The 17,218-nt window shown below is 37.2% G+C and overlaps 1 protein-coding gene across 1 annotated transcript in view; it reads right to left on the bottom strand.

Annotated features, from left to right (window-relative positions):
* Window positions 1-17,218, bottom strand: part of COMMD10 (COMM domain containing 10) — a 110,615-nt gene that overhangs the window by 75,682 nt on the left and 17,715 nt on the right. Inside the window, exon 5 of the mRNA XM_074813159.1 lies at window positions 10,658-10,768. Within this exon, the coding sequence (XP_074669260.1) occupies window positions 10,658-10,768 (111 nt within the window). The remainder of the gene's footprint in view (window positions 1-10,657; window positions 10,769-17,218) is intronic.

Below are 17,218 nucleotides of genomic sequence, written 5' to 3' on the forward strand. Positions count from 1 at the left end.
CCTGGCAAGATGCAAATGCTCTGACACAGATCACCTTCTCTCCTTTGAGCTGCACAGTAAAAATACTGTAATGGAATTTGCAATTTCCTAACCCAAATTAACTGTTTCACACATGATGTCCTCACTTTTTAGTATTATAAAAGAGACACCATGTTCAAATTCTTCGAACAGCTCACTTTTGGTTTCTGTGGCTAGCCCTACTCTTGAAAAGATTACAGAGAAAGTCTGAAAGGAAAATACTGCCAGACACTCATATTTCAAAGCACATCATCACAATTGTTCAATTTCATATGGACAAGAGTACTCATGGCACCTGTAAATTTACTAAAACCATACCTCCGCCCTTAGACACTCAGCAGTGCTTCTTCTGGAAGAAAGGTAAACAGCCCCACTGTATAAATTTAAGGGATAGTCTCCCAAGTCCTGTGCAGATACTTTGACTGGAAATCTCTACCCTCAATCAACCAATATCTCTCCCTCTTCCAGTGTGGAAGATGGAGTTATGACTACTGTGGTCAAAGGAAAGCAGGCAGCTGTTCCCAGAGCAGCTCCCTGTTTCGTTCCTCCCAGGACCAGGACCTTGCTATTATCTCTCTAATACATGCTGCAGCAGCAGGAGACGGCTCACCCGAAGCTCCCCGCTCCAGCAGCATGCTGCTGACTCTCAAGCTGATGCTGACTTTCCTCCATGCAAACATACTAGCTATTCAAATGCAGTTCTGCATGTCTGTTCCAGAGTACATCCTCCGGTAAGGGAGCTGAAAAGTTTGTTGGAGAGGACAAAACTAATTAGAAATGAATTTTTTTAAAAATCCAAGATCTGACATGTGAGAAAATTAAGGAACAATGAAAGATAAGTTTGCTAAATAGTTCCAGATTTTAGGAGTTATTTAAATATTCTGAATTATCTATGACATTTTTAATGCATTTGGCCCAACTTCCTTTTTGCACTTCAGAAAATTAAAAAGGCAAAAATCACACTTCTTAAATGTCATTTATTTTCAGCTCTTCTGTCTATTAAGGCAGACATCTTCCAGCATCTAAGCATGGTCAAACAGAGTTTAAAAGCATGTAATTATACTCAGGCTTGCAATGAAATGCTTACAAAATATGCAACGGAGTTCTATAAAGCAGATACTATAAGCAACTTTAGCGTCAGGATTGCCTTAAAAATGTCCATGTCTTAACTGGATTTGATGTTGAAGCTGGCCTTATTTTGTCAGGACACACAGCATAACTATGTTTTCAAGGAAAAACCATTACTATTCAGCCTAAATAGGCAAAAGAAAAAAACTTTACAAATAGAACTGGAATAACAGGGTCTACTGCAACTGAAGTTCAAGCAAGTGATTTGATACTGTAGGGAGGAAAAACAAAACTAGAGACTCATTAAAATGACCCGTCTGATGTGCAAAAAGATGTAACACAGCAAAAGTTATTTAGCCAACATGACACTCAGCAAGAAAACAAACACCCCAAATACTATGGTACTTTAAAAAAGTGTTCATGTATATAAAGTTCTTATCCAATTTGCCTATAAAAATCTGTCCTACAGCAATAATTAAGCAAAATGGATTGAAAATACTACATTTTACAAGTCAGAAATTAGCTACAGTAGACTTCTAGTCTATGGGATTTTTTAATGATTATAACAAAGACTTACCACAGGAGAAGAGCGAGATCAGTGTCTGATTTGGGTTAAAAATATGGCAGCTTGCAGCTAGGCCTTTCAGAAGCTGCACAGAGATCAACATAAATAAGACACTCACAGGCTGAGTGACTACTCCATGCCTATGATACCTTCCTGTTCATCTCCCTTCCTCTTAAAATATCTTTCATATAATTTAAACAGCAACATAATATCACCGTTTCCAAGATAATCCATCCACTTAACTTTCAAAGGTGAAAAATGTACAACTCAGGACAAAATAATCAAGTACGTCTTACAAAAGAAGTTTAAAAAGTTTGTGGAGGTATGCTTTTTGTGCACTAATAAAAGGCAGATGAAAAATTGGAGAAAACAAGGAAATAAAAACTCCTGCCAGTGTTCCTCAGCAGCTCAAGTTCAACAAAGTCAGTATCATTATTTACGAAGAAAATGGAACAAAAAGTTACACAAATTACTAAAGAACTCCTTAGGGTGGACAATAAGAACCCATTTTATTGGCATTTGTATTAGATTATTTTTCTGTTTCTTCTGCTTACAACAAAAGAGTTCTATTTCTATCCATGCCTATCGCAGAGCCTGCTGAGCGGTGTTTCAGTAAACAGCACTGTTTAACACAGGAATGGAAGGCAGAAATTTTCCTCTATTTTCTGCCCATCCTCCCACAGCTGCAGAAGTAAAATGCAGTGGTGACAAGAGAAATATTAAACAACTACAGTAAGCCTGAAAAAAAACAGGAAATTGCATTGAGAAAAGGTGGAACCTTGCAGTCAGTCTAGGAAGGTGTGGACATCATACTGTCTTATACAAGCCTGTTATTTAATCACCTTTTCTGGTTTTTTACAAACAGGCTGTGTAACACTTAAAGCTTTCTTTGAAAACTCCAAACTGTTCTTTCTGGATACCCCTGAGTGTCTGCAAAAAATGCATTTCTGTGGTGCAGCTACAAAAGTTAAAGGCTTTTATAGGTAAATTCACAACTTCATTTATACATTCCATATATATTTAGATCTCACTCCTTTTTGGTATTTTGCTTCTCTCTGACTAAAGATGTCCTCATATTCAGAGAGTGCCTCTAACACAGTACACATTACAAGAAGACATTAAGAAGAGTATCTCTTCTATTCCCACCCAAGAAGTGAACAGCAAAGCACAGACTGCTCCCAAGCTACCACTACAGTAATGAGGAGCAAGGCAACTGTTTTTGAAGTGTCAGTATAAATTGAAAACAGGCAATAATCATGACTGTAGAAGACAATCCTACCTCTTCCAATAAGCTTTGAAGGTATTCCTTACATGGGAACCAGCCACGGGAAAAATAAAACACTGTTGGGTCTTAAAGATGTGTTATTTTGAAGCATAGTCTACTGAGAAAAAACACATAGAAATTAATTTTTTAAAATTCCACGTCTCTCGTAACTTTTCTCATTTAGAATGCCTCAAAGGAAAAATAAAGGATTAATAGGTAACAAAATTTTCCACAAGCAAGTCTCTCCAAGTTGCAACTGCTGAGCAGTAACAAGTTCACCATTTTACAGATGAAGAACTGAAAAGCTGAAGATGGAAAACTGAGAAGCATTTCCAGTGGTACTGAGAAAGCATACAGACACATGTTTATAGGTAGTTCTGCATAGCTTCCCTTACACCAAGGCTTTCATATATAAAACACTACTCTCCTACTTATTTATAAATAACATATTCCACCTCTTCTCTGCTTGCTACTAATTGCCAAATAATGCAAGAGACAACCACTCCTACCTGATTTAAATGCCATAAAATGCTACTCACTTCATATACTCTATATCTAAAGGCCTTATAACCCTCTGAATTTTATTACTTTTAACATTCAGGAGAAATTTTTATTTTTATATAACATGTTTTAAACATTCGCTTCAAAAAGCTGCTGACTTGGAGATTATACATTGTCTTCCTCTCCCCTTGTCTCCAATTATCAAAGGCAGGAGACAACTTCGTTGTAACAGAGGGCACATGCAGAAGAGCTATGCTGGTTAAGACTGAGCCTTGCTCTTAGAGGAAGTTCAACTTTTATCTTCACCTCTCCCCAATCTCACCCATGTCTTACACTACCTTATCTTTCTACTTTAGAGTCAGGAAGAAACAGACAGGAGAGGTGCCAAAGTTAACGCATTTGTGAAGGGACCACAGAGCTTATTGCCCAAGTAAAAGCAGGGGGATAGGTACTGCCAGGAAGTACTGTAAAGGTACTGAAGAAATAGGGTTATTTTCTATTGCTACATTCAAATGAAGACAACAGTTCATTTGCTAAAACACTGCATAGTTTCTGAGAATAGCAGGCAAGAAACTATACAGATGCCTGAGAATTTGCCATGAATCCCATGAATGTTTTTTCTTCATATGAAAAGACTGAAGGACCCAGCCTACAAAAACAGTTTGAGGCAAACAGGAAACAAATTTTGTAAGAAAATGTGGCATGCACAACTGCATTAAATGAGAGAAACTCACCAGATCTTTGTCTTTTTCAAATGCCCTCAAGGTCTTAAAAGTCATAACTCTGCCTGGCAATGAGATGGGTCCAAGTTTCAACTTAAGTATTTCAGCTACTTTTCTGCTGATTATTTGGACTGACAATGGTAAAGTTAACACGTTTACAGACAATTCAATTTACTCCTGTATAAACAAGAGTTTCAGTATTAACTATAGGCTGAGGTTGCCCAGGGCAGTAACACAGTCAACTGGGACCATTTTTTTCTTTAATTTCATGACACAAGGACACATGGAGTCTTAGGAGTGCTTTAGTGGAAACAGAGCATGTGCATAAGTTGTAGCCAGTTACAGGGTTTGTAAATTCATGTGTTATAGACTGTATTCATAAATAGTGCATACAGCCAGGTGAAACATAAGAATACTGTAAAGAGATCCCTGTAAAGAGATCCTTACTATAAGCTGCCTAATTACATCACATAAGATCACAAATGGAGTCAGATAATTAACTACACCCTGCAGTACCATTGCCAGAGGTGTGTGCATACTCCTGGAGTCACACCACCTGGTAAATGGTTTCTAAGTAAAATATCAAACTACACACGACTTACGGAATATGGGTTACTCTGTCATCCATTTCTATGCTGCTCAGAAAACAAAAGTCCTCTCAGCATCTTGAAAATTCTGGACTGCAGCTTCATTTTTTCCTCTAATTAAATGGATTTAATCAGAGATAAAAGGTATGATAGATCAAAACCAATCTAATGGAAGAATTGCTGTGCATTGCAAGTCCGTAATTTCTGGCTCTCATGGCTGAGCAATGAAATTTCTGACAGTTTTCTGTGGCAATATGACAGCCTGGAAGCTAATTATAAATTTCAGGCTCATTTTTCTGAGCTGTTCCACACACTCAAGATTATATAGTCATTCTTACTACAGCTTCTACAAATATGAGGACTTTTCTCAATATTCTGAAACCTTCTCTTAGAGGAGTTTCTGCTTTCTTATCAGCAGCAGCATTTATTAAATTTTGGTTCTCAGAAAAAAAATTGGTTTCATGATGTACCTTGCCAAAAGCAGCAACCTTCCTTGTATACATAAGTTCAGAAAGACCTTGAAACAGGACTGTGCTATCTAAGGCTATCCAGGCCTCTAATTACCTCCTCTAAATAGGAATGAAAAAACATTTTCTCTCAATCTCATCCTTAAACATTCTGCATTCATCCAAGGCCTGTCCTACTTACTTTTTGCAATTGCTAGAGACTTACAAATCTGCTTGATGAGAAGTCTAAACTCAGTTCAAGGGTGTACATGCAAGCTTGTTTGTGTTCTGAGAAGGAAAAGGGTGACATCTTCATCAGAACAGAAAGTGGTTGAGATATAGCTGATGAATGTGAGAAGCAATTTACAACTGTTTAGTCTTTGCACCTCATCACAGTTCCTTCAGCATCATGTCTTTTAATTGCCCTCTTTTTTTCGAGGCCCTACAAATACAAATTACTCCTCTACTTTGGGGAAAAAAAAAGGCACCTAAATGCGTCACCCCAAAAGCTGAGGGCTGAGAAGGCAAATTAAGGGGGTACATCATGGTATAGATGCTCAACTCTGCCACCTCCTACCTCTCTGGAGTGGGAACATATCACTAGCATCCATCAACTCTCACTGTTATGCCACTCCATAAATAGAATTTCTTTTCAGAGGGAAATAAAGGGCTAAACTGAGGGAGAAGGGGGAGCACCACCACATTTCCTTAAATGCCCAAGTGCAGGTCCTGTCTGCATGCCATACTGGCTGCACAGAATCTACAGCCTGAACTGAGTGATCTAGCTCCACTAGAAGAGCTTTGTTTTGCATCTACTCTGTTTTGATGTTAAAGATAGGGAAAGTATTCACAATGGCATACTTAGAAAGCATAATGGCATGCTTACTAAAGTAAACAGAACAAAATGTCTTAGGTCTAGATTTGTTCACAGTCCAGAAATGTATAAAAAGTCCATAAAAACTAGGTGGAAAAAAGAAGAAAACCATGACCTGTTATTTTACAAGTGAAAAATAATAATTTAATATTTCCAGACTTCTATTTATTCTGTAGAATGAATATGCATTACGATTTCAGTTTCAAATGCAGTCAGACCCCATTTTGATTTTGAACAAACAGTTGCAGAAAAAAAAAATAGTTTCAAATATTTCCATTGTTATATTCCCCTTTTAAAGCATCTAGAAGTTAGGGAAAATTAATTAAAAGGAAATAAATTAAATTAGTATAGTAACATTTTAATATGTCTTTTGTCAAAAGTATTACATTAGCAGGTTTAACAAACCACATTTATCAGTTATTTTTGACAAAATCCTGTAACAAAATTCTTAAAATACATGTATAAAGAAGGAACAAAAAAACAAAGTATTGAATTCTCACAAGGGATCTATACATAACATTCACACAGAAAAAAAGAGCTCTTCGAAAAAGTTCTTAATGGTTAAGAATAAAATCATAGATGGAATAAAGAGAAGGAAAATCAAGAAAAGAACAAAGCCTTCCATAGGACAAATTGTCATTAGATAACTGAATCAAATGAAATCTGTGGAATGGATTTACAGAAAAAAATTCAATAACTATCAAGAGACAACACTGGGCAAGAATAGTTTATTTATCCTAACAATTTTCAAGCATAAATGTTAACTACATATCATGTGCAAAAATACACAGTAATAAATATCTTACATAGAAATGCGCTTTACTGAATCTTCCTAGTGAAGAGGCATAGCAGAAACTCTTAGAATACACTCTTACTTCTCACATTCCTCTGCAGAGATATTTGAAACGAACCATGTGACAGTTCTGAAGCCCTCAGACCTTTCCTACATTTTTTTTTTTTATATGGCTCCTGTGGTTGTAGGAAATGATCATAGTTGTTTAGAAAGGTCTGGACTAGATAGTCACTGCTATTAACAGTGGGAAAGAATGTGAGAGTGTGTGCCTGTGAGGATAATTATTAAATAATTTACAGAAAATTTATTTTATTAAATAAACACAACATTTTTTGGGATCAGTCTTTGTTTGCAAATCATACTTAGCAGCACAGATTATCAAGATTGTTTATTTGTGCTCCCTCTACCGGTTAATTCACCCTATGGCCATAAAAATAGTAATAATCCCCAGATTCTTGTGCTGCAACTCAACAGCCAAAAAAATCTGAAACCAAATGATATCATTAAAGAATACCCTTACACATCAGTTCTAAATGTCGCCTTAGCTCATTAAAATGACAGAATGGAAGCAAAAGGATCTTGCAGTTCAAAAAGATGTTTCTTATCATACCAGCTTGTTTTGTGTGTCTAGTTCATAGAAATTCCATTTCCCTCAGATTTAGCAATGCAATTAAACATTTCAAATCGTGAATCATTGTAAGAAGCTGCTGTTAATTGGATTTTTATTGAAAGCTCCTTTTTTCTTCTCCTCATACAAAACACCATCAGCAACCGAGCTGCAAAGCAGCCTAGATCACAGGACAACTTGGGTTGGAAGAAAGGATTTGGCAGCCCACCTAATCCACACCTCTGCTCACAGGCGGGGCTAACTCCACACTTCCATCAGGATGCTCAGGGACTTGTCCCTTTGACTCCTGAGTATCAAGGCTGGCAACTCTGCAACCTGTCCAGGTAAGGTAGCCATACTTAATCACCCCCATGGTGAAAAGCTTCATGGCATATGCAAAATATTTGTTAGATCCAAATCAAGCATAATTCAAAGTCTGAGACAAAGCAAAAGGCAAATTTGTAACAAAACCCAGGAAAACACAGTTTGACAAAAATCATGTGATCTGATCACAATTACTACTAGGCACAAGCAGCGTATATCATAGAATGGTTTGGGCTGGAAGGGACCTTAAAGATCATCTAGTTCCAACCCCCTGCCATGGGCAGGGACCCTGTCCAGTAGCCCTGGTTGCTCAGAGCCCTGTCCAGCCTGGCCCTGAACCCTTCCAGGGAGGGGGCAGCCACAGCTTCTCAGGGCAACCAGTTCCTGTGCCTTACCACCCTCACAGCAAAGAATTTCTTCCTTATAGCTAATCTAAATGTACCCTCTTCCAGTTCAAAACCATTACCCCTCATCCTATCCCTACACCCCCTGATAAAGAGCCCCTCCCCATCTTTCCTGTAGCCCCCTTTAAGTACTGGAAGGCCACTATAAGGTCTCCCTGGAGACTTCTCTTCTCCAGGCTGAACAACCCCAACACTCTCAGTCTGTCCTGATAAGGGAAGTGCTCCAGCCCCCTGATCATCTTTGTGGCCTCCTCTGTACCTGCTCCAACAGGTCCATGTCCTTCTTATGTTGGGGGCCCCAGAGCTGGACACAGCACTGCAGGTGGGGTCTCACGAGAGTGGAGCAGAGGGGGAGAATCACCTCCCTCGACCTACTGGTCATGCTTCTCTTGATGCAACCCAGGATGTGATTTCCTGGGCAATGCAAATGTCACTAGCAGATTGAATCCCTTCAAAGAACCAAAGACCACCTTACTTTTGAATTTTAATGGTATAATACCTGTGGGACTCTGCATTTCATCTGAAGCTGACAAAATATGCTCTATAAATATTTATATAGCATATAGCAGATTCTCTGACTCTTTTTATTTTATGAAGCACAAATAACATTCATATATCCACAGGTTTTCTGATTACCTCTCCTGGAGAGGTAATTTAAATAATTTTAAATGTCAGCTTCTGACAATTGTTTAAACGATCTTTAACTGGAGGGAGTGGTAGTAAAGATTAATGTATTAGTACAATTACATTTAGTTAGCAAAAGTGGAAATAATGGCCAATTTAATTTACCTTGCTCAGTATGTTTTTTTATTAATAGGCTTTAGTTTTGTAGATGAGCAAGACAAACTTCTATTGTTACATACAGATTAGAAATGTAAACACTTAACACTTCCCACACCGACTGACTTCAGATCTCAAAAAAGCATTCAAAGGGCCAGTGTGACAAAGAGCACTACTGCCCCCTAATGCACTAGTCCACAAAAACGCCTCTGTAACGACAATCACTAAATTCATGCCAAATTTCTGCGCAAAAGGTATGCACATTAAGCTTGGGGAGAAAAAAAAAAAGTATCTGGTATCTAGGATTTTCAGATAACTTAGTACACAAAGAGATCATGAAGATGCAAAATACAGCACAAAAATTATGTTCCAACACTTCTATCAGTATATAAGCAGATATTAGCAAATCTTAAACCTATTCCATACTAGAATGTAATCATTCAGCAAAAAAAACCTGTAGTTATCTTCACACCAACACAGATTTTTAAGTTTTAGTGTCTGTAGTGTGAGAGCACCAATATGTTTTTCTTGTTGCACTGTTCTATCTAAATGCCAGTTACAAGTCTATTCTAGGCTTGTAATTATTGCAAAATAATTCTCATCGTGATATCTAATTATATGCACAAAACGAAATAGAGAGAAAAATCAAAAAAATCCACTTGCTGAATTCTGTTTTTGTAAAGGAAACAGATGAACTTTCTGTATCACGTGAAAGTGATATTTTTTTCCTCATTATTTAAAAAATTGTTTTGCCCTAGAATTGAATATGTATGCATTGCTGCCCAATGCAGCTTGGACATAAAATACTGTCTTGTTCCTGTATTTGCATTTCAAAAATACAGATTGCGGTGAACTGCTGAAAAAAAATACAACTGCTGCAAGTCCTGGTGAGAAGCGCAAACACAGGCTGTGTATTTTTTTTATTCTACCATAAATCAGAAATTCCACTCACGTTAGTAAAATTACTGTGATTTAAACGCAATGCTAAAGCAGAACTGACTTCTGATTTTTCCCCCTCAAATCTTTTATACTGACTTTTTCATAGATAAACATTCTGACAGACACCACAGAAGACTCCAATTTCCGTTAGCAAGATAAGGTTAAAAGCAATTTAGGTGTTTAATTTAAAACAAGCTAGCTATCAAAAGATACAGATTTTATGAATAAAAAATTATGTTCATTACTGGGTTTTGGCACTAAAATCCTTGAAATTAAGACTTTACCTTAAAACCTCCAAATACTGGCTTTCTGGGACCTTGCATACTATGTCATCATTCATATAAATACATCATTAGCACAGAAAGGTTGTAAGTGACGAGTAATATCTTACATAACTACACACATGGTAGAAGGCTGCAAGCTACTAGGCATTAAAAGTATAAGAAGTACCAATCACATGCGATGTGATAAAAATAAATTATTTACAAAGATATTTTAGAGACCTAAAACAACCATATTCCATGATATTTCTCTATTACGTTACAGTCCAAAGAGCTGATAACACTTCTCAGCTCTCAGTCTACCCAATATGTATGCTATTACATCAGTACTTCACAATTCCAAGTGCTTACTATAATTTTATGAGATAAATTAAAACACTGGCAAGACTAACAATGATCAAGAGTTCCAACTTATGCCTCAGACCTTTGAGCATAAGGCCATCATCACAACTCATTGCAACTCTGCCAGGCATGTATTTCTTACCTTTGAATCTTCATTGCTCACTCCCAGCTCTAGCACAGCTCGAGGAGACTTCAGCTTCGCTTGCATGGACTCTGCCATTTGAAGATTAAGCTGCCATCCAATTGTTTCAAGCTATAACACACAAATTTAGATTACAATCAGGTGGTACAGAAGCACTCAGGTCACTTACAATATTGTGAATGATCTGTGTCAGTGAACATGATGTCAGGCTCTACAAATGCGTAACACTTTTATACAATGAACATTCTGCAAATTCTTCTGGACTCCAAGACAGATTTACTTCTCTCTCTTGCCAAATTTATCATTCAAACTGCCTGTGACCACCCAAAATAAAGCAACTTCATATGCCTCAGATCTGCTGGAGCCAATCCATAAAACACAACTAAGGATCCAAAATAAGGTAGCTTCCCCCTTCTTGTGGAAGTTTATCAGCAAAGTTGCAGATTCAAGTTTATTTTGTATTTATTTTTCTTTTAGGAAAAAGAAAAAAAAAGTTACCAATAAAGTAAACCAGCTAAAGATGGTAATTTCTTAATCAACAGATCTACTCGTGTGTGTTCTACCATATACAGATGTTAATGACAAAAATAATTCTGTGCTGCTTTTTAAATTGTTACTACTGAAAAGCCAAAAACCAGTTAAGCATGTGAAAAACAGAATTTTTAATAGAAAGCTACACAGACATGTTTTAAATTACTTTTTAATCATTAATCTAATATGATATTCGAACATTATCAAGCTACACCTCATACAGAAATGAAGTACACAAGAACAGAACTAGAGGTCTTTCATGAAATAAGCTACCTGGCCTTCTTGAATAACGAAAAGTAGAAATATAAAGTCTTAACATCTGGCAAATTAATTTGCATACAAGTTTCTTTCAATCTAGTGTCCCCTCTGCTAGTAAATATTGTGGCTGACTTGGTAAAAGTGAAAGTGTGCCACATCTCATTAATCTCCTACCAGTCCAATAACTCAGCGAAAATAATCAACAGCACAAAGCCATCCCAGAGACACTCTACTGTGAACAGCAGAGAAGCCAATAAATGCTCCGCCTCTTACAGTGACAGTAATCTCTAGATGAAAGATAGGAGCGAAAGTGAGCAGCAGAAACATCTTCCATTAGCACAGCTCAAAGACAGAACTTCCAAAATTTATTGCAGCTATATCATTTACATTTGCATTTCTTTGTATACTGAATTGATATATACCGATTATGTAACAAACACTGAAAGCCATACAACTAAGCATAACAAAAGGAAAATTATGTATCGTGACCTATTAACCACCACTGCCAGTCCAAGATGGTTTGGGAGTTTAGCAAAGGCCAAACAAAGTTAACAGAAAGACACAGACAGTCTCAAACTGACTTTGTGTACAGCTATAGGAACAAGACACTAGGAAGAACTTCAGCATGTCAGCCTGCAGTCTGTAAGCTGCTCTGCAATAAATGACCCTATTCAGTCTTCATTCTGTGGTAAAAATAAGGAAGTTTATGTATTAATCAAACCAATGAAAGCATGTATACAACAAAAATGGACACAGTTAAAATGCTGTAAATCTGGTCTAGCTCATTTTGTGGTAGGCATAGCTTTAGTAACGGTATGCCCACAGCCTATGAACTAAAGATGCTTTAAAAGACAAGTTTTATAAATTCTAAAAGCAGATTAATTTTTAATCATAATTCTCTGGTTTGATTTCCTCTAACCGGATTACGTCTTGGTTGATGAAAATAATACGGCATTGCCCATCTCACACAAAAGTACAGCACAGTCCGAAGTGGATTCTGTTGATGTGCTCAAGTCAATCACACTAATGGACAAGTCTGGTAAGTCCCTGTGCTAGCCAGTATCTGGAATCTTCCAGCAAATTATACCAGAATGACACAGCTGAAAAACATTTTTCTCTCCACAGACATCAATAAAATTAAGTAAAGGAATTACCTCCAGTTCTCTCCAGAGCATAAACATCTTAGCATCTTGCCTTACTCTGAGTCTCAGATCAAGAAAGAAGTTCAGTTCAGTTAAAGAACCCCATCAAAATTGATAATGGTCAACAGAGAAGGACCCAAATGCTGACTTATGGGCTAGTGGTGGGAGCAGCCTAAAGCAGGCAACAGGAAACAGTACCACCTATTTTGATAAAACACCTAACCACTAAGGTCAAACACAGAGACAGTGAGCAAGCTCTGGAATGTGATGGCTCCTCATACTGCAGTCACTAAGGTTCAAGCCCCACACTCCTCAATTTAGAAAGGACTTTCTATCAGTTACTTAAACAGTTTATTATAGTAGTATGGAAATCAAGCCTTAGACAGGCTAGCAGCTCATCCAGGATTATAAAACAATGCCACTAGAGACAAGAACAATATCTAGGAAGCCTGAATTTTAAGGCTTTTCTAAAGCTGTTAAACAGTGTACTGTATGTATCATGAAAAACACACCATCCAAAGTAAAGAAATTCAAATTTATGTCTTCTATTTCACTTTTAATACACATGTATCCAGGAATATTGTAGAGGGCTCAGAACAAATACAATACATGTGGCAGCACAGTGGCCTGAGTTTATAGCTAAACAGCAGCCATAACTCTTTTTTTATATTGCTTTACCTTAAAATTACTTTGTTTTCCTGTACGATTCATGTGTCTTTTCTGTTTTAAATATAGCTGTGCGACAACAAGTCTTGATTAACAAATAGCATGCTGCCTAAGGCTTCAAAATGGTCTGACTTTATTTTCTTGAAAGCAAAATACAACATGTATTTGGCTATGGTCGTGTTTACTTAGAAGACACTCAACATCCTGAAATACCAATTAACCTTTTGAGAGTGGTGCCATGTTTCTGCATGGCATTTGTGTTAAGGCACAGTATTTGGTAGCCACAAAGTATGACGTATTTTAGGGCCAATTTTTTCAAAAATGAAAGGACTACAAAGTTATTTTCACTTTTGATATAAAACTTGTTATAGGAAACAAAGCGTTGGGAGAGACTATATGGGGCCAGAATCTGTGTTATATTACCTGAAAAGCACTTACGGGGGGGAAATATTTCTCCATAACTAGCATGAAAATAAAGCCACAGTTTTAGTTACTGTAGACCTTTAGCTTTTTACAATTTCTTAGCAGCAGTTTAGAAGTGTGCAAGTTACCTTGTCACTGCAACAATAAAGACCATTGAAAATGTACTATTTAGCACTGTAAGTTCTTGGTAGTATTTCGGACACTTAACCTCAGTGTTATATTTAGACAACAAAAACCAGGTGCAAGCTGGAAAACCTAGGAAAGGGAAAAACATAGGTGCTAAATAAAACCAATAGTAAGCACATATGAAAAGGCTTCAGATCTGCTCCATGAACCCTATGGCAAATGATTCAGGGCTACAAAGATATGAGGAAGCTTTCAATGACCCCTGTAATCCTCAGTTCCCATGTCCATTTTGTTCCACCCAGGCTTCTGAAGAGGATACCATGACAGCCAGGACTAACAGGCATGGAAGAACCTATGTAGTTCTTCCTTCCAGCACTCATTCAGTACTAGCTGTAGAAAAGATGAGGTGTTATACCTGCTAAACCAGCTCTGTAGCCCCTACAAACATAGGGCTTCTCAGTGGCCACCCACAGCTGTCCCAGGGGCTGATCCACACTAGAGAGCTGCCAGTTTGCCTAATATGAGAGGATCTGACCTGTAGTAGTGATCTGTAGATCACTAACACCTTTACAGGTACATAAATATATAATCTCTGGACTCTTTATGATGAAGTCTATGAATTCCACAGTCATTTTCCCCCAGTATAAAGCATGGGAGCTTCCAACTCATGCCCACTGTCCTGTCCACCAGACTACTTTCCATAATGAATAGTAGAACATATTATTTTACATACTAGGACAAGATCACCAGCAATCTAACATAATTATGGCAAAACATTTGAGTGAAAGCCACCCTCTGCAAAAAGCCCATATGCACTAAATGTCAAGTCAGCTTTCACAGCTTATCTGATAAGAACTTCAAGCACTATCTCCAACCAAATAAAGGATTTCACATGGCTGAAATTAACAGAATCCACCATTTCCCTCATCACTTAAAGCCCATTATGTTCTTACACATTATTGCCTCTTTCTTGCATATTTTCACCAGTTCCTTACTTTCACTTTTGACTGCCCATAAACATTACTATAGAATAAACGAAAACTGAGACTCAAGAAACCAGATAAACATGACAGTTTCTGTATTAGTTGTCAAATAATTAAAATACTTCTCCTTTCTGAACCATGCAATGATATTTATTTTAGACTCTTTAATGAAAAATCAAATAAATGTTCTTTAGCAAACAAATTCAGGCTAAAAATGTCAAGGAGGAAACAATCATCTTAGCTATACAAGAATCAGTCTATAAAGACTCAAAACCGAATGACTACGACTTTGAGAGTGAAGGCAGATTGGATGTCCAGAACAGGCATGTTGTAGGGCTCCAACCTGAAGGACCAAAACCAGAGCCAAAGTGACTGAGAAACTCACATGGGAAAAAATGTTGGCAAGGACCTTAATTTGATAAAAGTAAGTAAATGGGAATATTGTGAAAAAAGGAAAAAACTAGAAGCGGAAACAGAATTTCAGAAAAACACCTAAGCACCTAAAATGTCTTCCCTAATACTTCCAACTTCAGCCATTCAAAACATCTGCAGCAGGGTCCAGAACTATTAAGGGAGAGGGAAAAAGGTGTTTAAATGCTCAGTCAGTACTGGAGCAGAGAAAGGGGATATTTTTTGATTTTGGACTTGAGTGATATACTGAGATCCCATCTCCTGTCTGACTCTGCACCCTTGAAGACCGAAAGCTTGTTTTAATTTTAAGTGGAAAACTGGAATTTTCATATAAATTACCTGCTTCCAGAAGGTGAAGCTTTCAGAAAGTCATCTAATATCATAACAAATCATTACAGGAACTATAGAAGATCAGTATTAGTGCTCCCAGAACTCACCAATGTGGCACAAATAGCTTACTTCTTACCACAGTGCAAGCAGGATGCCATCAATACCATGCAAACCACTATTTCTCCTCCATGGGTAATCCATGACATGGCACCTGTTTGTCCCTTAGAAAGTGCAGTAACCATTGACCTCAGAGAAGGTAGGAGTAACAATGAGTAAGCAAAGCACTGAATCTGAAAGAATTACAGTATGGAAATTCTGGTTGTACACATAAAATCAACATGACCGTGGTTTTTATCATAGCCAGACATTTAGGCAATTATGAAATAGCCAATCTCTTTACAGCTTAAATTTAATGTTTTATGAAGATCTAGTTATTTCATTCAGATTCTTGCACTCCATTCTCTTGGCAAGATTTGCTGCTTTCAGAACACCTAGCTTTCCCTAAATAGACTATTACGTACTTCACTTCTGTGTAATACTAAATTCAGATAATGAGAAAATAATATATTCAGAACACACACATGATTCAGAACATGTGGGCAAATGAAATTAATATTATAGGTTAAACAGGATTTAACAAGCCACTATAGATAAACTGGCCACAGGAAAGGTTATGAAGATCCTGGCATATCCATTATTAGCCTCTCAAACAACTACATGCATTTCTATAGGGAGGGGGAGAAATGCTGATGAGCATTTGGCAAAGACCAAGAAAAAGAGTTCTCAAAATTAGAATTTCATCTTTAAGTCTAAAAAGTGAGAAAAACAGACTTCTGGGCTGAACTTGTTAACAAGTCTGATGGGCAGAGAATGCAGAAGTAATGCTAAATTAGTAGCAGTGTTCTGTACTTTTATGTTTATGGGGAAAAAAGCTTATGAACGCTCTGGATGGGAAAGGAACACATAGCATAAGAAAACTAGCACATGCAATTTGTGAAGTCTACTACTACTGTTTACAACAGATGTTTTCAGTACTGCCAAAAGGTAATTGGTAAAAAAAAAAAAAAAAGAAGTGGTAACATTACCATTACATTTGGTAAGGCTTGAAAATCAACTATATATAATACAGTTGGAAAATTGTATTACTTTCAATTGGCTATTTCTCTCATTGTCAATGGGTTATGGTTCAGTTTGTCTGTTTGGACTTCTTTTTAGAAACAACAAAACCTCCCAACAAAATCTGCCTTTTCAGAGAGCAAAAGGTTTTTATTACCCTGCAGTTGCTAAGGGGATGCTGAAGCTTCCCAACATGAATGAGAATTTTAAAGCAAATGCACTTGTGGCCCACAGTCAGAATTAAAAGCCAGTAAGAGTAACCTTTAGAATAACTAGGTCACATGTTGTGAATGCTGAGAAGAACATGCACTAAAAAAATTATGGTATGATACTAAGTCTTACTCATCTAGTTCGTAATACACCTATCCATTTAGTTGAATTGGCCTCTAGTGACATTACTAACTTGAGCATAGCTGAAAATAAATCTTAACATCCCTTCTGAAAATTAAAGTCTTAGCACAAAACTCAGTGCTTCTAATAGTACTACCTCTTGTGGTACTAGTGGTGCAGACAGACTTGAATAATATGGACATCCCTGTTCATGGTTGCCAGCAGCTTTCTATGGCACAGAATAG

The sequence above is a fragment of the Strix aluco genome, chromosome Z (assembly GCF_031877795.1).
Source record: "Strix aluco isolate bStrAlu1 chromosome Z, bStrAlu1.hap1, whole genome shotgun sequence".
NCBI classification, from domain to species: domain Eukaryota; kingdom Metazoa; phylum Chordata; class Aves; order Strigiformes; family Strigidae; genus Strix; species Strix aluco.